The 25,280-nt window shown below is 44.0% G+C and overlaps 2 protein-coding genes across 4 annotated transcripts in view; both read left to right on the top strand.

Annotated features, from left to right (window-relative positions):
- The window catches only part of cntnap2a (contactin associated protein 2a), a 342,082-nt gene that overhangs the window by 176,490 nt on the left and 140,312 nt on the right, over positions 1–25,280 (top strand). For all 3 annotated transcript variants that reach the window (XM_077012789.1, XM_077012790.1, XM_077012791.1), the window contains exons 9-10: positions 11,376–11,525; positions 18,698–18,860. In XM_077012789.1, the coding sequence (XP_076868904.1) occupies positions 11,376–11,525; positions 18,698–18,860 (313 nt within the window). The remainder of the gene's footprint in view (positions 1–11,375; positions 11,526–18,697; positions 18,861–25,280) is intronic.
- Positions 149–6,875, top strand: LOC143519403 (uncharacterized). The gene is made up of 8 exons (XM_077012792.1): positions 149–248; positions 917–1,018; positions 1,413–1,511; positions 1,801–1,872; positions 5,849–5,917; positions 6,118–6,156; positions 6,311–6,385; positions 6,583–6,875. The coding sequence occupies exons 2-6, from the start codon at positions 917–919 to the stop codon at positions 6,136–6,138; spliced, it is 363 nt and encodes a 120-aa protein (XP_076868907.1). The 5' UTR covers positions 149–248; the 3' UTR covers positions 6,139–6,156; positions 6,311–6,385; positions 6,583–6,875.

Here is a 25,280-nt window from a genome sequence, read left to right on the forward strand (position 1 = left end):
GATATTGTAATCATTGTTAGTTGATTCAATTTCTGATTTACCTCATTTATATCCTAAAGTGATGATATATATAAACAGCATCTTTGAATTATACAGCATCTCTTGTGATTTGCTCACACTTGCCCAATTCTACTATATATTTACAGATGACTGATAAGGACACACATTTTGAGAGCAATGCTCAAGAGAACAGGCAACAGTTGGAGTCGGGCTCCACTCTGGCTACTTGTTCCTCAGCACATGAACCGGTAGGTTTCTCGCAGTCATGCACAGATGTTTCTTAGGGTGCAGTACATCTTTTGGTTACATGAAGGGCTACTTTTCAGTCTGAATATTGTCAACTCTGAGGTTTGTGCCTTTACACTATATGGTATGAGAAACTCAAAGTGGAAAAGTATACCTTGATTGAGCTTTGATGTTCTAAAACATTACATTTTGTCTGTTTTGCATTTTGTATTTGATAACCTCACGGAGTCCCCACATTGTAGGTTTTGGTCAAATTAGTGTGAATGAAATAAATACTGATTGGATGCTCTCAGTTCGGTGTCCCCACAAGTCACATGGTCGCTAAAAGTGTTAAGCGTCCTCACAAAGAACGTTTAGTGTTTGATGTGTTTAAGCCCTCTTGATTGTTTTGCAATTAATGTTTACTACAGTGTTTATATATCGGAATGATTGTTGGGGAACTGTAAGGCCAGTCTGTTTTTAATGGTGAAATCATTTACTTTGAGAACTACAAGTCTAGGCCTGGAATTCATTTTTTGTTTCTAGATATTGTAATCATTGTTGGTTGATTCAATTTCTGATTTACCTCATTTATATCCTAAAGTGTTGATATATATAAACAGCATCTTTGAATTATACAGCATCTCTTGTGATTTGCTCACACTTGTCCAATTCTACTATATATTTACAGATGACTGATAAGGACACACATTTTGAGAGCAATGCTCAAGAGAACAGGCAACAGTTGGAGTCGGGCTCCACTCTGGCTACTTGTTCCTCAGCACACAAACCGGTAGGTTTCTCGCAGTCATACTCAGTTTTTGATGGTGAAATCATTTTAAATTGTGAAATTTATCTTAGCTAGGAAACAAAAAGGCATATCAGCCAGTTTAGCTACTTTGGGCTTGTACTTTATTGGTTGCACTCAGTGAAGATCTAAATCACTAATCACCATAATTTGTGGAACAGTTACTCATCATATGAAATTAAACTATTATCTCAGGCCTAGATTGACCCCTTTCAAAAGTTGGATTTTCCTCTTTCTTGTCAAAAAATTAACAGGGTCTTACAAAGTTTTTGTTGAAGAGCAATGAATATAACGAGAGACTTCTTGAAACACTGATACATACTTGACCACTATCAATGTGCACTAACATTATGAAATCAGCTGCATTTGAATTTTATAGATGATATATTACAATCCTAAGATGACTGCCCGGATCAGCCCTGTATCTCGTCAGTTAGAGCCTATGAAGGATCATGCCATTGACATCACTTCAGGCCAGGTACGTTTGTTTTTTAAACCTTTTTGAAATTGTAATCTGGACATGGGTGCAGCTTTACTTGTCCTATTGAATGACAATAAGAATTTCTAATCCTCACAGCATACTACTTTAAGAATTAAATTTCCTGCAGATTTCATTTGAGAACACTTTGAAATGTTAAATTGTGCTGTGGCTACTCGTATCAATGCAACCTATATTGTGGAAAGATTTATGGACTTTATGGAATTATTGTTTACACTCTCTCAAATATTTTTGTGCATCAGTGATGTTTTTTGTTCATTTGTTGAAGAATTCATCATCAGAAGACATTGTTGAAGAGGGTGTTTGTGTACCAAGATTAAAAAGGACTAGAAGTGTTATAGTAAGTGTGCGTCATTTTTTTTTTAGAAGCGGATTAATTCAGCTTCACTGGCATGTTCATTCATATCTTACAAACACCCATTTACACTACCGTTCAAAAGTTTGGGGTCACCTCGACAATTTTGTGTTTTTCCTGAAATCTCATACTTTTATTTATCAAATGAATTGCAAAATGAATAGAAATATAGTCCAGACATTGACAAGGTAGAAATAATGTTTTTTTTTTTTTTTTTGAAATAATTTTCTACTTTAAACTTTGCTTTCGTCAAAGAATGCTCCCTTAGCAGCAATTACAGCATTGCAGACCTTTGGCATTCTAGCTGTTAATTTGCTGAGGTAATCTGGAGAAATTTCACCCCATGCTTCCAGAAGTCGCTCCCACAAGTTTGATTGGGTTGATGGGCACTTTTTTCGTACCATACGGTCAAGCTGCTCCCACAACAACTCAATGGGGTTGAGATCTGGTGACTGCGCTGGCCTCTCCATTACCGATAAAACATCAGCTGCCTGCTTCTTCATTGTCCTGTTGCAGGATGAAATTGGCTCCAATCAAGCGCTGTCCACAGGGTATGGCATGGTGGCATGGTGTTGCAAAATGGAGTGATAGCCTTCCTTATTCAAAATCCCTTTTACCTTGTACAAATCTCCCACTTTACCAGCACCAAAGCAACCCCAGACCATCACATTACCTCCACCATGTTTGACAGATCTTTTCAGATCCAGCATCTTTTCAGTTGTTCTGCGTCTCACAAATGTTCGTCTGTGTGATCCAAACACCTCAAACTTTGATTTGTCTGTCCATAACACTTTTTTCCAATCTTCCTCTGTCCAATGTCTGTGTTCTTTTGCCCGTATTAATCTTTTTCTTTTATTAGCCAGTCTCAGATATGGCTTTTTCTTTGCCACTCTGCCCTGAAGGCCAGCATCCCGGAGTCACCTCTTCACTTTAGACGTTGACACTGGCGTTTTGCGGGTACTATTTAATGAAGCTGCCAGTTGAGGACCTGTGAGGCGTCGATTTCTCAAACTTGAGACTCTAATGTACTTGTCTTCTTGCTCAGTTGTGCAGCGGGGCCTTCCACTTCTCCTTCTACTCTGGTTAGAGCCTGTTTGTGCTCTCCTCTGAAGGGAGTAATACACACCATTGTAGGAAATCATACAAGAATAACAAGAATAGACTGTTGAGTTTCAATTGAAAGTTGTCTTTTTCTGGCCATTTTGTGAGTTTAATCGAACCAACAATTGTAATGCTCCAGATTCTCAACTAGCTTAAAGGAAGGTCAGTTTTATAGCTTCTCTAATCAGCAAAACTGTTTTGAGCTGTGCTAACCTACTTGCACAAGGGTTTTCAAGGGTTTTCTAAATATCCAAAAGCCTTCTTACACAGCAAACACAATGTACCATTAGAACACTGGAGTGATGGTTGTTGGAAATGGGTCTCCATACATCTATGTAGATATTGCATTAAAAACCAGACGTTTACAGCTAGAATAGTCATTTACCACATTAATAATGTATAGAGTGTGTATTTGATGCATTTATTGTTAGCTAAATTGAAAAAAAAATGCTTTTCTTTCAAAAATAAGAACATTTCTAAGTGACCTCAAACTTTTGAACGGTAGTGTACATGCCATGACATTTACTTTAAAATGGTGGAAAATGTGAAGCTGCATTTTTTTATGGAAATTCTTAAATATTCCAAAAATCATGTAGGAGATAAATGCTTGTTATATGAACAGATTTTATTCTTTGAAGCTTACTGTCTTCAAAATTGAATAAATTATCTTGTAATTTTTTAGATGAGGGAGTTCAATCCTGAAGAGTCAGATGAGCTGTTTGATTCTACTGCAGACAGTGAAGAGGAGTACATTCCTAACTCTAGAGAGGAAAGCAATGAGAGTAGTTCAGAGAGTAGCATGTCCCTTAAACCTCTGAAACATAGCCGTCCATGTTCCACATCTGAAGCTCTCCACTCTAAATCTAGTCTTGATAGCACACCTTTAGGTGTCATGGGTGTTGAAGAGGGAGACAGTCATGAAGTCATGGATATAGGTGAGAGGCCCGGCAAACGTCAAGTGATGGAGAGTGATGGAGGCTCCAGCAGCTCTGAGCTTATGCAACAAGAAGAGACAGTAGTAGTTAATGCAGTCAAAAGACAGTGTGATGGTCGTAGAGTATATGACAAGAAACATTACTGTCTGTTTTGTTTGAAACCTTTTAGTAAAATAGCAAGACATTTGCAGTATGTCCATTCCAACGAAAGAGAAGTGGCTGTAGCATGCAGTTTTCCAAAGGCTTCCAAACAGAGAAAAATGCATTTGGATGATTTACGTCGCAGAGGGAACTATGTCCATAATGCTGCTGTAATTAAAACCGGCAATGGTGAACTGGTTCCATGTAAACGACCACCAAAGAAAGCACAAGGCACTGACTTCATGCATTGTGCATATTGCCAAGGGTTATTCACCAGGATTGTTCTTTGGAGACACGTGAAGGTCTGCAAGCTACGCCCTGAAGACTGTAATGCAAAACCTGGGAAAAACCGAGTCCAGTCTCTCTGTGCATTCACACAGCCTGTACCTTCACACATAAGCAAAGCACTATGGAAGACTTTAAGTGTCATGAATGCAGATGAAATCACAGCTACTGTCAAAAATGATAGCTGCATCATTCAGCTAGGAGAACATTTGCTGAACAAAGGTGGATCAACTGCCAAGACTAAGGCATGCATACGACAGAAGTTGCGAGAATTAGGAAAACTACTGATAGCTGGCAAAAAGGTTGCATCCCTGAAGACAATAGAAGATTTCATAGACCCACAAAACTACATGAAAATGGTTTTAGCTGTCCGACACACTTGTGGATATAATAGCGAAACTAACACATACAAAACTCCTTCTCTAGCAAAGAAACTTGGAATAAGCCTAATGAAGCTAAGCAAACTTGTGAAAGCTAAAGCTTTGATTGAAAAAGACCACTGCTTAGCACAGAAACTCAGTAGCTTTCAAGAAATACATACAGAACGGTGGTGTGAATTGATTTCTGCAACAGCGGCACGAAATCTTGAGGAGTCAAAGTGGAATGCCCCCACAGTTTTGCCTTTTACAGAAGATGTGCAAAAACTTCATGCATTTCTCAATAAAATGCAAGATGAATCCATCAAGCAATTATCATCAGAGCCCACAGCAAAATATTGGTCTGACCTTGCACAGGTCATGTTGACTCAGATCATTCTTTTTAACCGCCGTAGAGAGGGAGAAGTATCAAGTATGCCCCTATCCACTTTCTTATCCAGGGACACCAGTGATCCACATGGTGATATAGATTGGGCCCTTTCTGAAGTTGAGAAAAAACTCTGCAGACATTTCTCCAGAATTGTAACTAGAGGGAAAAGAGGACGTCCAGTCCCTATTCTTTTAACGCCTAAAATGTTGAGTGCATTAGAACTGCTGGTTAAGAACAGAGACACATGTGGAGTGTTGAAAGACAACGTGTACCTGTTTGCTCGGCCATCAGCAATGTCCCATTACAGAGGCTCAGACTGTATCCGCAGCTTTGCAAAGTCTTGTAATGCAAGCAGTCCTGGTGCACTGACATCCACAAAACTACGGAAGCATGCTGCCACTCTTTCTACAGTTCTAAACTTGAAGGACACAGACATGGATCAGTTAGCAAACTTCCTGGGGCATGACATCAGAATTCATAGGGAATACTATCGCCTTCCTGAGAAGACCCTCCAACTTGCAAAAGTCAGTAAAATTCTGATGGCATTAGAACAAGGGAGACTTGGGGACTTCAAGGGCAAGAATTTGGATGAGATCAATATTGACCCAAATGGTATATAACAATGTACCTCTGTCTCTCTTATTATCCAATCATTCATTAATTCAGTCATGCAACAGTACAGATGTTTTAATGTTGCAACCTATGAGCCTTATTTACTTATTTATCAATACATTGTTTTTCAATCTCCACAGAGGAGATTGAGGTCATTGATGATGAAGGAAAAAGTGAGGAAGAGGTTGGAAATGTTGAAGAACTTGAAGGTATGCAATTTCAGATTTTCATGATTTTGCAGTAATTGGAATGGGATTTCAAATGGGATTTGTAGGGGTTTCACATATATTACAAATAGTACATAAAATTGACTTAAGTTATTAATGAGGCTCATTAAATCTGTCTCATTAATTAACTTGTATTTCATCAAAACAAAATCAGAATCACAATCTTTAATTCTTAACTAAAGCAGCTCCAGGACCAGACCTAAACACCCCATCTTGCACAGGTAATTGCTATGAAACTATAAGATTTTAGTATTATTTTGTAGACAAACATGGATATGATACATATTGTTGAAACATTTTTAGATGTAATTGTAATGTTGAAAATATAATAGTTGAAATATAATATTGAAAACTGTTAATGTTGAAAACTTTCAGCAAAAGCAACACACGAAGGGTCACGTGAAACACCGGTTCCACTGTTTGACACTGCAGTTGTGTCCCAGGCACACAGTAAGAATTCCCTTCAGATACTTTCAGTTAAAGTGATGTTTTGTTTCTCAATGTGTTTGCCACACATCGTTGTAATGCCCAGTCAAACTTGCGTTTTATGAGAGTTTTACAACATTATTGAAATAGTTTAACTAACTCCTTATTTACCTCATCATACTCCATTTGCTTTTATATCAATATTTATTTCTCACATTTAGGTAAAACATCAACCCAGAAAAAAAGAAAAGCTTGGGAAGTCGAGGAGATCCAGGCTGTGGAAAGACATCTCAAACACTTTATTATTTCATGTCGTGTCCCAGGGAAGGCAGTCTGTGAGAGATGCATAAGTGCTGAGCCTTTAGCACTTAAAAACAGAGACTGGCAAAGTGTCAAATTCTTTGTTCACAATCGCATTGTGGCTTACAAAAGAGGCATAAATTAGAACGTTAAATGTTTTTTTCTAAATTAACAGATGTAAACATCAATGGTCGTACTTTTTGGGGTTTTTTTTTCTACATTCTACATGGTGTGTAGGTGGTGTGTGGGTGGTGTGTAGGTGGTGTGTGGGTGGTGTGTATGTGGTGTATGGGTGGTGTGTATGTGGTGTATGGGTGGTGTGTGGGTGGTGTGTAGGTGGTGTGTAGGTGGTGTATGGGTGGTGTGTGGGTGGTGTATGGGTGGTGTGTATGTGGTGTGTGGTTGGTGTGTATGTGGTGTGTGGTTGGTGTGTAGTTGGTGTGTGGGTGGTGTATGGGTGGTGTGTAGGTGGCCTCAGTGTATTATTTTTAGGGCATTGGAAAAGCCATAAGGCATGTCATAATTTGTGCAGTAAAACCAAAAGCTGCTATTTTTTCACACTACTTTAGTTATACTGTACAGCTCTGCTGTTGACTCCTGTCACACTTTTGTTTTATATATTATTTTTTGTAACTGGCCTTGACAGAAATAAAAAAGGGAGTCATTCACAGATGTAAACATCAACGGTCGTACTTTTTGGGGGTTTTTTTTCTACATTCTACATGGTGTGTGGGTGGTGTATGGGTGGTGTGTGGGTGGTGTATGGGTAGTGTGTAGGTGGTGTATGGGTGGTGTGTAGGTGGTGTGTGGTTGGTGTGTAGGTGGTGTATGGGTGGTGTGTAGGTGGTGTATGGGTGGTGTGTGGGTGGTGTATGGGTGGTGTGTAGGTGGCCTCAGTGTATTATTTTTAGGTCATTGGAAAAGCCATAAGGCATGTCATAATTTGTGCAGTAAAATCAAAAACTGCTATTTTTTCACACTACTTTAGTTATACTGTACAGCTCTGCTGTTGACTCCTGTCACACTTTTGTTTTATATATTATTTTTTGTAACTGGCCTTGACAGAAATAAAAAAGGGAGTCATTCACAGATGTAAACATCAACGGTCGTACTTTTTGGGTTTGTTTTTTCTACATTCTACATGGTGTGTGGGTGGTGTGTAGGTGGTGTGTAGGTGGTGTGTAGGTGGTGTGTAGGTGGTGTGTGGTTGGTGTGTAGGTGGTGTGTGGGTGGTGTGTGGGTGGTGTGTAGGTGGTGTATGGGTGGTGTGTGGTTGGTCTGTAGGTGGTGTGTGGGTGGTGTGTGGGTGGCCTCAGTGTATTATTTTTAGGGCATTGGAAAAGCCATAAGGCATGTCATAATTTGTGCAGTAAAATCAAAAACTGCTATTTTTTCACACTACTTTAGTTATACTGTACAGCTCTTGCTGTTGACTCCTGTCACACTTTTGTTTTATATATTATTTTTTGTAACTGGCCTTGACAGAAATAAAAAAGGGAGTCATTCACAGATGTAAACATCAACGGTCGTACTTTTTGGGTTTTTTTTTTTCTACATTCTACATGGTGTGTGGGTGGTGTGTGGGTGGTGTGGGGGTGGTGTGTGGGTGGTGTGTGGGTGGTGTGTAGGTGGTGTGTGGGTGGTGTGTAGGTGGCCTCACTATTATTTTTAGGGCATTGGAAAAGCCATAAGGCATGTCATAATTTGTGCAGTAAAATCAAAAACTGCTATTTTTTCACACTACTTTAGTTATACTGTACAGCTCTGCTGTTGACTCCTGTCACACTTTTGTTTTATATATTATTTTTTGTAACTGGCCTTGACAGAAATAAAAAAGGGAGTCATTCGTTACACAAGATGGCTTTTTGTATGCATTTATTTGTGTGTGTATGTATGTATATATATATTTTTTCGTTTTTAAATGTCCCCGTGATGTTTTTTAACTAATTGATCTGTGTGTACTGTCCCCATTATGTTACATACACATATGCTAATTTCTGTGTTATGCAAATCAGATCCTAAGTCCCCATTTGACATGCTGGTAACACACTGGGATACTTACTTGGTTAAATCAAAAATCTAAGATGACAATTGTATTTGTAGATTTTAATTATGCATGCCTGATTTTTTTCACATCTATAGAACCACAGGAAAGTGGTGTCCCCGAAAAGCATGTGCTTGACTAGTGTCCCCACCAAGAGATTAATACAAGAATGTGTGTGTGTGTGTGTGTGTGTGTGTGTGTGTGTGCGTGCGCGTGTGTGTTCTGTACTACTGGCTACGTGTTAGTGGCAAAATATTCAATCAAGACGCTTCAGTGAGTTAAAGTCTTTTCATCATTTTATTATAAATAGTGAAATAAAGCGGTATTTTGATGAACCATGCTCCATGGTGGCTGTTCTGATCAGCTTCTGGTGGCTTACACCCTGTACGACTAGAGAGTAAAGACCACAGGCCCATGATTTATTGATCAGAAGTGCTAAATCAGTGTCTGTAGTCGGCCTGTTAACCTGGGCCCCAGGGTCTTCAGAGCAGAGCGCACGGCTGATTGAGATTCGAAGCGTGCCTTGTAATTTGGTGCTCATCAACCTATTGACCTGCTTGATGGGCCCCATGTTGTCAGCGTTGAATGTGTGGCAATCAGAGGACTCCGGCAGGCTGCTCTTGATAAAGCACTGTGCTTGAAGAACCCTCCCATAATCTCTGATTGCATTTTTATAAAGCAAGCAATCCCCTTATTACACAATTGTGCGTATTGTTTAGGGAAATTTATGTGCTGTTGAAAATGCATTTAGTCAAAATGCATGACATGGAACGTACTGAACCCCATTATTATAAGGACTTTGCAGATGCATTATAAGAATGTGCTTGTTGTTATTATAGGTTTCTCGCTGTAAGCTCGTAAAGAGGTTGAAGGCGGCATGTCTCCAGGCTCAGAACCTGCCTCTCAAGGCCTTAATCTCAGGGGTTTAATCGACAAGGTCATGTGGCTGTGTTGCCGTGCACAGTATAAAAGCTGGTGACAAGATTGCATTCGCAGATATTATATATCTTAATATATAGTGCTTATCTATGGTATCTGCAAAAGGGCAGTGTTAAAGATAAGTGCTGTATATAAATGTTTCTTTAAGTAATTGTATGAAAATGATCAGTGCTCATTTTGACCTCATTCCATTTCAGTCCTCCAATATGGTAGTAGACACACTCTAAGGTTTAGGTTGCTTTTAAACCAAAGGGTGATGTATAACTGTAACTTTACCTTTATACATTGACTACAGCGTAGTACAAGTGTGCAGAGTGTGTAAGATGTGGCAGAGTGGACACACATGATCATATAGTGTCTGTCCTCAGCTGTTTGTTACAGGTATTGATTACTGTCTTTTCCTCAGGTATTGTGCATAATTGGGTTATAGGAATTGCTTACTGTCTTTTTCCTCAGGTGATGTGTATATTCAGGTATAATAATGACTTGGCATAATTGTTAGGTATCATATGACTTTCGTCTAGTGGTTTTTCCAGCTTAGAGTACCTTGTGATCAGGACTATCTATACTACCTTTGAGATTCCAAGCAACTACGTAGCATTTTAGTAAGTCGCTCTGGATAAGAGCGTCTGCTAAATGCCATAAATGTAAATGTAAAGAAGACAGCTTGGCTGAGAACAACATTATTCAGGTCAACTTCCTACCCTGTCCGTACCCTGTCCTAATCCTGTCCCAACTCTGTCCCTACCCTGTCCCAATCCTGTCCCAACTCTGTCCCTTCCCTGTCCCAATCCTGTCCCAACACCTGTCCCTACATTGTCCCTACCCTGTCCCAATCCTGTCCCAACTCTGTCCCTACCCTGTCCCTACCCTGTCCCAATCCTGTCCCAACACCTGTCCCTACATTGTCCCTACCCTGTCCCAATCCTGTCCAAACACCTGTCCCTACATTGTCCCTACCATGTCCCTATGCTGTCCCTACCCTGTCCCAACCCTGTCCCATCTCTCTCCCTGCCTATGACTTTTTCTACCTCTATTTCTCTCCGTTTCTCAATATCTCTATCTTCCACTATCTTCTCTCTCTCTCTCTCTCTCTCTCTCTCTCTCTCTCTCTCTCTCTCTCTCTCTCTCTCTCTCTCTTTTTGTCTCTCAGTTCAGCTTTATTGACTATATCAGGTACACCTTTGCCAAAGCAAATATTATGAAACTGAACATGATTTTCATAAGTAACAAAATAGTAATAAAAATTCTAACAACTAATAAAAGACAAAAAAGAAAAAAGAAGTGACAACACACTATAATTAATTAGATACAACAGTATCACAGTAATAAGAGCAGTAAATATATTAATAGGATTATTATTATTATTGTTGTAGTTGTTGTTGTTGTTGGTGTTGTTATACAGTGACAGGTGTGGTGGGTGTGTTAGTGTAATACACATTACTCACTGTCTCTTTCACTCCCTCCCTCCCCCTATCTCCCTCTCTTTCTCACTGTTTCTCTTTCATTCCCTCACTGTCTGTCTCTCTCACTCTGTTTCTCTCTTTCACTCCCTCCCTCCCTCCTTCTCTCTCACTCTCACTCTGTTTCTCTCTTTCACTCCCTCCCTCCCTCCTTCTCTCTCCCTCTCTCTCTCTCTCTCTCTCTCACTCTTTCTCTTTCACTCCCTCCCTCCTTCTCTCTCTCTCTTTCTCTTTCTCTCCTTCCCTCCCTCTCTCTCTCTGTTAACAGGTATGGGGTTAAATGATGGGGAATGGCATGACGTCCGCTTCGTGGCTAAAGAGAACTTCGTAATGCTGACCATCGACGGTGATGAGGCCTCGGTGGTGAGAGCCAGCGCCCCTGTCCACATCACCACGGGAGGGACGTACCACTTTGGAGGTAAAGCCCACAGCTCCTCCGACCTTGAATACTGTTACTTCTCACAGAGAATTATTAGCGCACTTGAAATTCAGTGTTCATTTGCATGGCTTTCACACATTGGAGACACTGAACTGCATGTGTTGGAAGTATCTTGTGAGGAAGGAAGCCCGATGTCTTGTCGCGGTGTGTCCCTGGTGTGTCAGCACTGTAGGTACAGCACACAGGCCCTGCCTCCTGTGCTTCAGCTCACCTCAGTCTCAGACGACAAGGGAGATCTGCACTATAAAAGACCCGCAGCTTTTCTTTCACTCTAATGTATGCGTTTAGATGGCTCCGTGCGGAAAGGCCCGGGTTGAAGAACGTTCCAATGCGCTTTCATGCCTTATTTAATTTCCTCTGAAATGCCGAGGCGAGAGGTCCATTTAAGGAAGCAGTTAAGTCAGAGCAGGATCTGAGATGATAGTCACTAAAAGGCTGAGAATAGACTGATGAGAAAATGAAGGATCCTCAGATGATATCTGGGAAGGTCTCAGTAAGCTGTACCTGCTGGACAGACATTCACCGGCATTAAACATCTGCGTATTTGAATGAGGGTCCAAGCACACTCACACACCATTTCCCCACTGATGGAGCACGCATAAACATACACACACACACACACACACACACACACACACACACACACACGCGCGCACACACACATACACAAGCGTGCGTGCGTGCGCATGCTATTCCCTCTTCCTCCAGCCATCTGTCCAATCAGGAGTGTTGGCAGTGGGTCAGAGATAAGGAGGTGGGCCGGGCTCCTCAGGACGAGGAGCAGGCATGGGGAGAAGAGGCACTGCACCTTCAAATGAGCCCCCGCTGTTGGCACCGTCCGCACAGCTGCGGTTAATATAGGAGGAGAGCGTGGCTGATAGGTTTATCACCCTCACTCATCTTCAAACAAGCCCTAAATGAGAACAGAGTCTCTCTCCCCCTGCTCTGGCTCTGGCCTGACAGCACGTTTACACATGACAGCTCGCAAAAGGAGATCAAAAAGCCTCTCTCCTGCTTCTGACACGCCGTCCACGCCCGCCCGTAATTATTCATCAGCAATCCCCTGTCCGCTGCCTTATTTCCAGCTGAGAGGAGATATGCCTCCACTCGCTCTAATTTGTTTATGATATCTCCTTCCTCAGGCGTGAGGAGACCTTCCTTGACATGGCTAGATCAAGGAGTGTGAACTCCACAGCCTTCCATTTACCCCAGCAGCCAGTGATTAGGTAGCAAATAGTTCTCATTCAGATGCTTTAGATGATAAAAGTGGAACGCGCACACACACACACACACACACACACACACACACACACACACACACACACACACACACACTCTGTTCATTAAAAAAATGCCAAAAACTATATATTGAATGTCTGTAGAGAATTATTTATAATGGCAGCACATTTCTTCTAGCGGACATTAACACACATCCAGGTGTTCGCCTCCACAATTTGCTCGTGAGGCCAAACAGCGTCGTTGTGTGTGTTAATGCTTACAGGCTAATTTGGAAGCATGGGCTACAGCACATAAGATTTAATTGGCTATTATAATTAAGTCCAGAGTTCTGCCCAATCAGAGCAGTGGAAGATGGTAAGATGGTGGCACAAATCGTCGGGCAGATTGAGCTGTGTCCGACATCTAATGGACAGTGTTTCATTACGGCTGTAGCTCATCGTTCACTGCTTGGCACGCCCATCACCCGGGATTCGTTTGTCACTTCTACCCACTATGTTAGTTACCCCCCCCCCCCCCCCCCCCCCCCCCCCCCCCCAAAGTGGACTGCTGATCAAACACGGTCTGTTTGTTCGGCTAATTTAATGACATATTGGCCGGGCAGCAGTGTGGTAAGAGGAGGCCATTTGCTCTTGCCAGAACCAGTCTTGTCTGATTTTTTTTTTTTTAGAAATGCTTGAACATGGTTCGGCCTGAGATGTTTACTGTATTACGCTGTTTCAGTGAAGTTTGTTTATCATCTACATTCACATTTCATGAGTGCATAAATGTAATAAATAATAAAAATCGCATATTTAAATACGCTGCAGTCATGGCAGAGGACACTACTGTGCACTGGAGATGGGCATTATTCTTATCACTATGGAATTGATTAGCTCAACAAGTGCGAACAGAAACACGTGTTTGTGGAAGATAACGTGGTGTCTGTGGTTCTTCAGAGAACCTGACCCTAATTCTCATTTCTTGGAGTTTCTGGGAGCAGATTGTGGGTTTTATATTTCTGCCCATAATTCCTGGTGAAGCTCTGCGGGATTTAGGCTGCTGTCTCGCTGAGTGACGTGCGACCGAATCCTGGCCGTCCCCTTCCTCAAGGTTATACAGCCATTGACACGCTATTATACTGGTATTACCTTCAAACACTGACATGACTGAGTGTGAGAGTGAAATTTAAATATCCATAAACATCTGTACTGATGAAGGCCAATTTGTTTAACTATAATCTACAAATATCCTGTTTTACCTGAACCTGTGTCATTAGAAATGCAATGTATTATAGTAGACATGAAAATATTATATACCGTATATATAATATATATAAATCTAAACCTGTGTCGTTAGAAATGAAATATATTATACTACGCATGACATGAAAATATTTATATCCCACCAGTGAACAATAATTTTATCACAGAGTCTACAGATGGTGTTGTGGGGTTCTTCTGTTTCAGTGGTGTTTAGCTCTATAGCTCACACGAAGAGTTTCAGTCTTGGGTCTTCCGTGCTTCAGATGTCACACGGTTCTTCTGTTATTTTTAATTTCCACATGAACGGTAGAGGTGAGGGAGTGCTGTAGGGATTTCTCACAATGTTACGGCAACTTGTGTTCAGTCGTTTTGAAGGAAATGGCAGATCGAAGACGTGATGAGTGGTTACACTCTCCTTCACAGGCTGAACAAGCGTGCGGCAGGTTCAGAGGTCATGGAGCTTCCTCATCACATTGTGCACGACATTTTCATTTATGTCATGTCTTTCTGACTTTGGTCTGCAGAAATACATAAAAATAGACCAAAATATTCCACTAAATGTTGGCTTGGCTTTGAAGACTACTTCATCAACTTTAACTAAAAGTTGAATAAACCACTGATGGGGTGGTGTGAAAATTAACAGCGGTGGTGTGTAAATTAACAGGGGGTGGTGTGTAAATTAACAGGGGGTGGTGTGTAAATTAACTGCCTGATGTTTTAGATGAGGTATTTTTCATATTAATTTCAATGGTGAAAAGGCTTTTCAGATGTTTCCCTTTTGTTAGCGGACTGAAAATTATATTTTGAAGCGAAAAAGGATTTATTTAAAAAAGCTTTTATTTAAAGTCCTTAATGTCATTAGCATCATTTACATCCAACTTTTGGAGCACTGATCCAACAGTTTATCTACATCTTCATAATCTAAGAAGTTACTCTAGAGTCATGAACATGTAGGAGTCTTGTTCTATTTACTGTATCCAAATATTAATAGCAGCTACAACATACAGAAGCAAGACTGCATCAAAGTGTCTGTACATGGTGTAGTGTTAGTGCTCATGTCAGGACTACCTTGTCAAGACTGCACTCCCATCACTAACCCTAGTGGGTTACCCTACCTGAACACTCCCTCCCCTAACACTGGTGGGTTACCCTACCTGAACACTCCCTCCCCTAACCCTGGTGGGTTACCCTACCTGAACACTCCTTCCCCTAACCCTGGTGGGTTACCCTACCTGAACACTCCCTCCCCTAACACTGGTGGGTTACCCTACCTGAACACTCCCTCCCCTAACCCTGGTGGGTTACCCTACCTGAACACTCTCCCCTAACCCTGGTGGGTTACCCTACCTGAACACTCCCTCCCCTAACCCTGGTGGGTTACCCTACCTGAACACTCCCTCCCCTAACCCTGGTGGGTTACCCTACCTGAACACTCCCTCCCCTAACACTGGTGGGTTACCCTACCTGAACACTCCCTCCCCTAACCCTGGTGGGTTACCCTACCTGAACACTCCCTCCCCTAACCCTGGTGGGTTACCCTACCTGAACACTCCCTCCCCTAACCCTGGTGGGTTACCCTACCTGAACACTCCCTCCCCTAACCCTGGTGGGTTACCCTACCTGAACACTCCCTCCCCTAACCCTGGTGGGTTACCCTACCTGAACACTCCCTCCCCTAACCATGGTGGGTTACCCTACCTTAACACTCCCTCCCCTAACCCTGGTGGGTTACCCTACCTGAACACTCCCTCCCCTAACCCTGGTGGGTTACCCTACCTGAACACTCCCTCCCCTAACCCTGGTGGGTTACCCTACCTGAACACTCCCTCCCCTAACCCTGGTGGGTTACCCTACCTGAACACTCCCTCCCCTAACACTGGTGGGTTACCCTACCTGAACACTCCCTCCCCTAACACTGGTGGGTTACCCTACCTGAACACTCCCTCCCCTAACACTGGTGGGTTACCCTACCTGAACACTCCCTCCCCTAACACTGGTGGGTTACCCTACCTGAACACTCCCTCCCCTAATCCTGGTGGGTTACCCTACCTTAACACTCCCTCCCCTAACCCTGGTGGGTTACCCTACCTGAACACTCCCTCCCCTAACCCTGGTGGGTTACCCTACCTGAACACTCCCTCCCCTAATCCTGGTGGGTTACCCTACCTGAACGCTCCCTCCCCTAACCCTGGTGGGTTACCCTACCTGAACACTCCCTCCCCTAACACTGGTGGGTTACCCTACCTGAACACTCCCTCCCCTAATCCTGGTGGGTTACCCTACCTTAACACTCCCTCCCCTAACCCTGGTGGGTTACCCTACCTGAACACTCCCTCCCCTAATCCTGGTGGGTTACCCTACCTGAACGCTCCCTCTCCTAACCCTGGTGGGTTACCCTACCTGAACGCTCCCTCCCCTAACCCTGGTGGGTTACCCTACCTGAACGCTCCCTCCCCTAACCCTGGTGGGTTACCCTACCTGAACACTCCCTCCCCTAACACTGGTGGGTTACCCTACCTGAACACTTTGGACAAATCTTCAGTTCTTCTTCAGCTGTTGGCAGGAAGGAGCTTATGAAGCTCATCATGCAGAAAGAGAAGAAAACGTGTTTGTGATCCTCAACACTACGTCAAGCTTCTACCACACACCCCACACCCCCCAAAATAATGGTGAGCAACTGCTCTGGTGTTTTAGAGGAGGATAAAAGTTTAACACCATCAATCTCCCTAGAGGATCTTCCTGATTCCAACTGTAAGGTGATGAATAATACATTGAACATACAGGTATTCATTAATCTCAACACAGTTATTCTCCAGCTTCCCCCGAATCATCCATGGCTCTCAGACACACACAAACACACACACACACACACACACACACACACACACACACACACACACACACACACACACACACACACACACACACACACACACACGGGATGCTAAGTATTGTTATTGCTGCGAGGTGTGTAAATTAGAACCAAGGTCTCATCTCTCTGCTCAGTGCTCCCGTTCAGCTGGGAATGTGTTTGGAAAGGAAGTCGCCTCAATTAATAACAACGTTAGACTCTGATAAAGGCAGCCAGCAGTAGCTTCTAAGCATCCCAACCAGAAGAACCCGACCCCTCCTTCTTCTGCTGACCTTTATTGGTCGTGCGTGGTCTCCTGGTAGTGTTCCAGCTTCCCCCATATCTTACCCCCACGTCTTACCCCCACGTCCTAGCAGACATCCAGATGCTCCACGACTCTTCCTCTGCGCATCACCAGATGTTGGTTTATTTCTGTTTTCTCGTTCTGAGAGACGCGGGTCCCGTTGTACTCCCACCAGTGTCCCTGCCTGCCTTCACCATAAGGTGCCCTTTCTCCCCGCTGGCCAGACAGATAGACGTCTGGACAGGTGCAGAGGCGGACGTGACAGACGATCTCAGAAACTCTGCAAACTTTTGTTTCCGCTCCGCTCCTCCGTTAGGCCCCCACAAGCCCAACAACAAATGCTGGCTTCTCCAGATGCGCCAATTTGTCTATTAATGTCAGGAGCCTGCTGGCTGTGCTCCCAAGGCTTTATTGTGAGGAGCACTGGGAGATCCCTGTTTATCCCTCACACAAGCTTCAGCAGCTCGCACAGCTCTGGGGCTCCACCAGGCTAAGCTGCCTCACACTCTTCTACAAAGTCCCCTGTTTCTGGGCTCCACACGGAGAGAAAACTCAAATGAATTAGAGAGAGCTTTGCTTTAATCAAATGTCTAATCCCGCTCCTGTCCTGGGGTTGCGTTGTGGTGCAGGATCCGCATGGGGCTTCAGAGTAATCACAATCACACTTGTTTCCGTGGAGCTTTTTTATGGTGTAATAACCTTGTAGTGGATGTACTTTATTAAAGATTGACAGGGCTTTAACGATTTCTGATGTGGATTCTTGATGTAAAGAAACGCTCAAATGTGAACTTTTTAAATCTAGCATCATGAATTTCAGATATCAGTTCAAGCAATTAAAAAATAATCACCAGTGCAGCTCGGGGTTCTTGTAAGTGAAGGCCAGTGCGTCAGGACCACGATCCATCTTACACGATCACGTGCAGCTCACATAGGGCGTCCAGCATCACCATTATCATACGTGAGTACATCATAACCAGAAGCTCAGACAGAGTTATGAAAGGAAGAATAGTCTACAACAGGTATCACCAAATGGCGGACCGCGGTCCGGATCCGGACCCGAACGCCGTCCTGTCCGGACCCAATCACATTCCTGATTAACTGGATACGGACCCAAATGCCAAAAAAATTTTAATGGGAGACTATATTTTAAACCGGAGAATTTATTTTCAGACGAGTGTTACGTTCACCACCCATTTGAGTGTTACGTTCGCCACCCCCCCCCCCCCCCCCCCCCCCCCCCCCCCCCCCCCCACCGCTCAACAATCTTCCGTTCGCCACCGCGGACCCGGACCTAAGGTCTGAGCTATCTGCCAAAAATGGACCGCGGAAAGATTTAATTGATTACCCCTGGTCTACAACATAAACTGTTGGATGGATATCTGGCCATATATTCAAATGAGAGAGGTACACAACAGTCATCTGAACACATGCACAGTGGGGAAAAGATGACGAGGAATACCCGATGAATTCTATTTTCACGTAAACCGAGGAGGGTGTGTTTCCTGTCTGTTTGCAGGTTACTTCCTGCGGACACAGGCGTCTCCATCTCAGCGCTCCTTCCAAGGCTGTATGCAGCTCATCCAGGTGGATGATCAGCTGGCTGACCTTCCCGCGGTGGAACAGGGAAGACAGGGAGCCTTCGAGAACGTCAGCTTGGATATGTGTGCCATCATCGACAGGTCAGAACACCCAGCGTCTCCACCCACAGCCAAACATCTCCAACCACAACCAAACACCTCCAGCCACGATCTGCAGCCCCCCCCCATCAAACCCACCTCTATACTCATAACACCACAACCCCACCCACAACCCAACACCTCCACCCATTACACCACACCTCTACCAACCACACTTCACCTCCATCTACAGTCCTGCTTCTCCACCCAACACCACCACCCCCAACACCCCCTCACCTTTAAGCAGCCATGTAGCAGTAACTGTTGCAAGCACCAGACTGAAACAGCACCTATATCCCTGCTGGCAGAGTCCTTCTGCAGGTCTGGGATCAGTCACGGTCTGCCTCCAGGGCTTCGAGCTCATGCCTAGCTCCCAACAGGGTTGGGTGAGGCACACACACAAAGCAGAGCTTAATCAGAACACACACACACACACACACACACACACACACATAGCCCTGCTCCCCTTCAGAAAAGCCACACCAGAAAAGTTTATTCAGTCTGGGGAGATAGCCCCAGCTCCATGTTCTTACAATCGCATTGATTGATTTTCCATGCGTTAGTGTCCCTGTGCATGCGTATGTGTGCTGTGGACCGTGTAGCCTGCACACTCGTGCCGTGAGCGAGGTAGGCTGTGGGCTATGATGAACAGCTGCTTCCTGGTGAGACATGGTTCTCTATTAACGTGAACCACGGCCCAGCCAGCCACACTTTGTTTGGCGGGTGGTTTGTTTACTGTTAAATAATTTTTAATTGAAACACTTTTTAATATGTTTTTTTGTTTGTTGGGGGGGGGGGGGGGGTTGCATTTCTTCAGGAATTTTGACAGCTCAATTTGCAGCACAATTATTTCCATGAAATTACAGAATGACTGAGAGGAATGATTTCAGAACATTGCGATCTGAATGACAGTGTAGCTAATATTGCCTCTACTCAGAAAGCTCGTTTGAATCATTACGGCAGACTGAAGACGAGCCATTTCAGTATCTGTCCTTAGTGTGGTTTACATCAGAGCCTCTGACTGTTCACTAAATAAACCATAACCTTTATCAGGCAATGAAGTAGTGCTGTTGTAATCATCAGTGGTCAGTATACCTGAAGACTCAGGACTCAGGTGCTCTGGAGGAGTGTGCTTGTTGCTGGATGCACAAGTGGGTCCACAGCCATCTAACCCTGGTGAAAAACAAGAGGAAATGTAGTTTATACATCAGTCTGAAATGAATGCAAAGGTCTGATCTCCCTCCAGGCTTCAGAGAAGGACCTAGAATGTTCTGAGGTGTAACATTTCGTGACCAGACACTTGCTGAGTGTAGGGAAGTGTTTAACATAAAAATATTGCAAGGAGTAGTGAGAGCACAGAAGAACACTAGACATGAAAACATGAGTTTAAGGTAGTCTGAGCCGTAGTCCAAAAGAACCAGAAACCAGGACGTAATAGATAACAGGCACATAAAACTGATGGGCAATTCCAAAACACAAATACCAGCAAAACCAGAAAACACAGCAGTAACCCAAAAAGAGACGCAGTAAACCACACAGTGAAGAACACAGTGAAGAACACAGTGAACCACACAGTGAACCACACAGTGAAGAACACAGTGAACCACACAGTGAAGAAACAGTGAAGAACACAGTGAAGAACACAGTGAAGCACACAGTGAACCACACAGTGAACCACACAGTGATCCACACAGTGAAGCACACAGTGAAGCACACAGTGAAGCACACAGTGAAGCACACAGTGAACCACACAGTGATCCACACAGTGAACCACACAGTGAACCACACAGTGATCCACACAGTGAACCACACAGTGAACCACACAGTGAAGAACACAGTAAACCACACAGTGAAGCACACAGTAAACCACACAGTGAAGCACACAGTGAACCACACAGTGAAGCACACAGTAAACCACACAGTGAAGCACACAGTGAAGCACACAGTGAAGCACACAGTGATCCACACAGTGAACCACACAGTGAACCACACAGTGAAGAACACAGTGAACCACACAGTGAACCACACAGTGAACCACACAGTGAAGCACACAGTGAACCACACAGTGAACCACACAGTGATCCACACAGTGATCCACACAGTGAACCACACAGTAAACCACACAGTGAACCACACAGTGAAGCACACAGTGAACCACACAGTGAAGCACACAGTGATCCACACAGTGGCCAGTACAGTGGGCAATACTGCACAGAAGAAGCGAACCATGTGTCTTTAATGGTGAATACGTGAATAGAATTACAATTCAAGAGAAGATGATGTGCAGAAGGTTTTCTGGGAGTTGGAGTTGGTAGCTGTAGCTCCGTGTGGAGTTGTGACATTAGAAATCATTGCATGGTTCAGCTTTCATGCTTGAACAACTCTGGTGAATTAATAAGCAGAACTGATTTCATATTCAGTTATTTGACAGTTTCAGCCCTTCTGCACTAAACACTGTTTGTGGTATTCCGATACCGGACCATTTTTTTACAGGTCCCAGTACTTAGTGATACTGTAGTAAAAACAGAAGGCAGGGCCACACCCAACTCATTCTGGAGACAAGCATGTGATCAGAATAACAGGCCTAAGACCCTTTGTGACGGTCTCTGTCACACTGCCTGTCCTTCAGGTTAGATGGTCTGTCACACTACCTGTCCCTCAGAGGGGACTGTCCCTGTTACACTGCCTGTCCCTCTGGAGGGACTGTCTCTTTCACACTACCTGTCCCTCAGGGGGGACTGTCTCTGTCACACTACCTGTCCCTCAGAGGGGACTGTCCCTGTTACACTGCCTGTCCCTCTGGAGGGACTGTCTCTTTCACACTACCTGTCCCTCAGGGGGGACTGTCTCTGTCACACTACCTGTCCCTCAGGGGGGACTGTCTCTGTCACACTACCTGTCCATCAGAGGGGACTGTCTCTGTCACACTGCCTGTCCCTCAGGGGGGATTGTCTTTGTCACACTACCTGTCCCTCAGGGTAGATGGTCTCTGTCATATTTGTATTTCTGTGTCTATGAAGAATAAACCCAAGCTCTGTTGTGTGTTTAGTCCATGACTTGTCTGTTCTTTCTGACAGTGTAATATTGATCTGTGAACTAATCCCCACCATTGTCAGGATGGAGGCACGTGGCCATTGCTCACTCACTACAATGGCAGTGATTCTGTTCCTTTGTTCATCATTCAGTGATTCAGTTCCTTTGTTCATCATTCAGTGATTCTTGGTTCATCCTTCACTGATTCAGTTCCTTTGTTCATCATTCAGTGATTCAGTTCCATTGTTCATCCTTCACTGATTCTGTTCCTTTGTTCATCATTCAGTGATTCAGTTCCATTGTTCATCATTCAGTGATTCTTGGTTCATCCTTCACTGATTCAGTTCCTTTGTTTATCATTCAGTGATTCAGTTCCATTGTTCATCCTTCACTGATTCTGTTCCTTTGTTTATCATTCAGTGATTCAGTTCCATTGTTCATCATTCAGTGATTCTTGGTTCATCCTTCACTGATTCAGTTCCTTTGTTCATCATTCAGTGATTCAGTTCCATTGTCCATCATTCAGTGATTCAGTTCCATTGTCCATCATTCACTCGTTCTATGTCTTTGTTCATCATTCAGTGATTCAGTTCCTTTGTTCATCATTCAGTGATTCTGTCTTTGTTCATCATTCGGTGATTCTGTGCCTTTGTCCATCAGCGAGCATGTTTGAGTTTCCCGGTCTCCCCTCCAGTGGGTCTCTGCAGCCTCCATGGACACGTATCTGAGCAGCACTAGTGGAACAGGAGCCAAAGCCCAGGACCTCAGAGTTCATCTCAGAGTTTAAGCGAGAACCATGTTTCAGCTGGATCTCTTGTGTTTCTAGACATGGGACTATTGTGCATGGAAGCTTTTGTCCTGAAGTGCTCATTTAGAATGAGAACAACATCAGAAATAGTCTGTGAAGGTTCCGCATTGAGAAAGAGAGCGTGTGTGTGTGTGTGTGTGTGTGTGTGTGTGTGTGTGTGTGTGTGTGTGTGTGTGTGTGTGTGTGTGTATGTGTGTGTGTGTGTGTGTGTGGTGGGTGGGGGTTCTTCGTGCTCATTTCTAGGCAGGGGTTTCTCTCACACATGTTCCCATGCCCAATCCAGTAGCAGCATTTTAAGACAAACATTATCATCCCTTCATTGTGCATAATAGAGGCATTATATAACTGTCACTTCCCATTACACTGGAGGGACCGCAGGCCAAACATGCAGAGATGAGACCAGTGTTTCAGTCTCCGGGCTTCAGTCAGGCCCTTCCATAACACACACACACACACACACACACACACACACATACACACACACGCAGTCACACTCTCACACACACACACACACACACACACACACACACACACACACACACACACACACACACACACACACACAGTCACACTCTCTCACACACACACACACACACACACACAGTCACACTCTCTCTCTCACACACACACACACACACACACACAGTCACACTCTCTCTCTCACACACACACACACACACACACAGTCACACTCTCTCTCTCACACATACACACACACACACACACACAGTCACACTCTCTCTCTCACACATACACAGACACACACACAGTCACACTCTCTCACACACACACACACACAGTCACACTCTCACACACACACACACACACACACACACACAGTCACACTCTCACACACACACACACACACACACACAGTCACACTCTCTCTCTCACACACACACACACACACACACACACAATTAAATTCACCTGCACCTTTTCAGTCTGAGATCAGTGTAGGAGACCCAGGCCGGGCTCAACAGCATTGCCCGCCAGGCTGTGGTTGGTGTTCTGGATCTCCAGGTTGAAGTCCTCAGTCTGACCCATTCCTGATCCCCCAGAGTGTGAGCTGAAGCTCTCTTCCCAAACTAATTAAACCAAGCTTGGGTTTCATCACTGGAAGGAGAGTCTGAAGTTGGCAGAAACTTATTTGTTCAAAAACTTTCGTATGTTTCTCTCCACAAATGTCAGCATTGGGTCACCACAGACACTCACTACATCAAGTTCGCCTCACAGTAACAGTAACTGTGTTGTTATTACGTGTCCGTGTCATCGCCGCCTACATTTGCTATCAGTGTCGGAGACTCTGTGGGTGTGGAATGAAATGTGCAGTGTAAACTCTCACACAGATGGTCAGGGAGCTAACCCAATGAATCCCCACGTTGTGTTGGTGAGGAGTGTTGCGTTGGACCCGGGGAGAAGGTTGCTGACCAGGTCCCTGCAAACTGACTTGACCTCTAGCTCCACCCAAGAGGCACTGGCCTAATGAGCACTGGCTTGAGGACGATTGTCCCTTAATTTTGTTTCATGCTTGATTCGGCGATGCTAATGGATTTGACACACCGGAGACATGAGGAGTCCTGGAATTGGTTCTTTCTTCTGGCCCCCATGCCTTAGCAAACGCAGGCGCACGCCGCCATATTTCACTGCAGATCCCTCGGCTAATTTAAAGCACCTTTGAAGATGACTAATTATGTTGAAGAGAAAGGCAGTGAAGCCATTAATTGTTTTAACTTTGGTGCTTTAATTAGGACTTCACCAGGGACACAGATAAAAGGGTGTGAGGAGATCTGCACAGCTACAAAATAACTCATCTGTGTGTGTGTGTGTGTGTGTGTGTGTGTGTGTGTGTGTGTGTGTGTGTGTGTGTGTGTGTGTGTGTGTGTGTGTGTGTGTGTGTGTGTGTGTGTGTGTGTGTGTGTAGGAATGACAGGGTCTGTAATATTTGCCTGCTTTGTGGCTGTGGAACTGTAATCTCTGTGTGTTCAGTCTGGTTGGGAAATGCTTATCATGTTTTCTGACTTCAGCAGGAAAATAACACCAGGAAAGACTCAGTGGTTATTCTGTGATATAAATCAGAGTACAATTCTGTGTGACAAAGCCAAATCCAAACTTCATCTTACACACGGGAGTAGTTTGTCTTTAAGTATGTCCTTGGGTCTGATGGCTTATTGGTTAAGAGGTGATAGCATGTTAGCTTCTGTGGCTGACACGCTAATGTAGGGACGGGTCTGGCTACTCATGGCTAAAATGCAGTTGTGTTCTGCTGCCTTACCTGATGGCGTATGATGGTCTAGTCTGAAAGGAGGCCTGTGTGTTGCACTAATGCCCTAATGCACTAATGCCCTAATGCATTAATGCCCCTGCCCCTCCCGTGCTTGTCCTGTGATGGCAGTAACGGCAGTTGAAGACATTTGGGATTAAAATAGGAGGCCGTGCTTTGTGTAGGTGCGGTGAGTATGTGCACATTTTTGTGTGTTTTTAAGTGTAATCCCCACTTCATTCTGTATATTCATTTGTTTTCATTCGTTTTCGTGATGCAGCATGTAACAGTGTATTCCCATAGACACTTACATTAAAAA

This window comes from Brachyhypopomus gauderio, chromosome 7, assembly GCF_052324685.1.
Source record: "Brachyhypopomus gauderio isolate BG-103 chromosome 7, BGAUD_0.2, whole genome shotgun sequence".
Taxonomy (NCBI): domain Eukaryota; kingdom Metazoa; phylum Chordata; class Actinopteri; order Gymnotiformes; family Hypopomidae; genus Brachyhypopomus; species Brachyhypopomus gauderio.

Coding starts and splice junctions, on each gene's coding strand:
- LOC143519403 (XM_077012792.1), top strand. CDS start 917: ATGACTGATAAGGACACACATTTTGAGAGCAATGCTCAAGAGAACAGG. Junction 1,873..5,848: donor AAAGGACTAGAAGTGTTATA/GTAAGTGTGCGT, acceptor CAATCTCCACAG/AGGAGATTGAGGTCATTGAT. Junction 5,918..6,117: donor AAATGTTGAAGAACTTGAAG/GTATGCAATTTC, acceptor TCTTAACTAAAG/CAGCTCCAGGACCAGACCTA.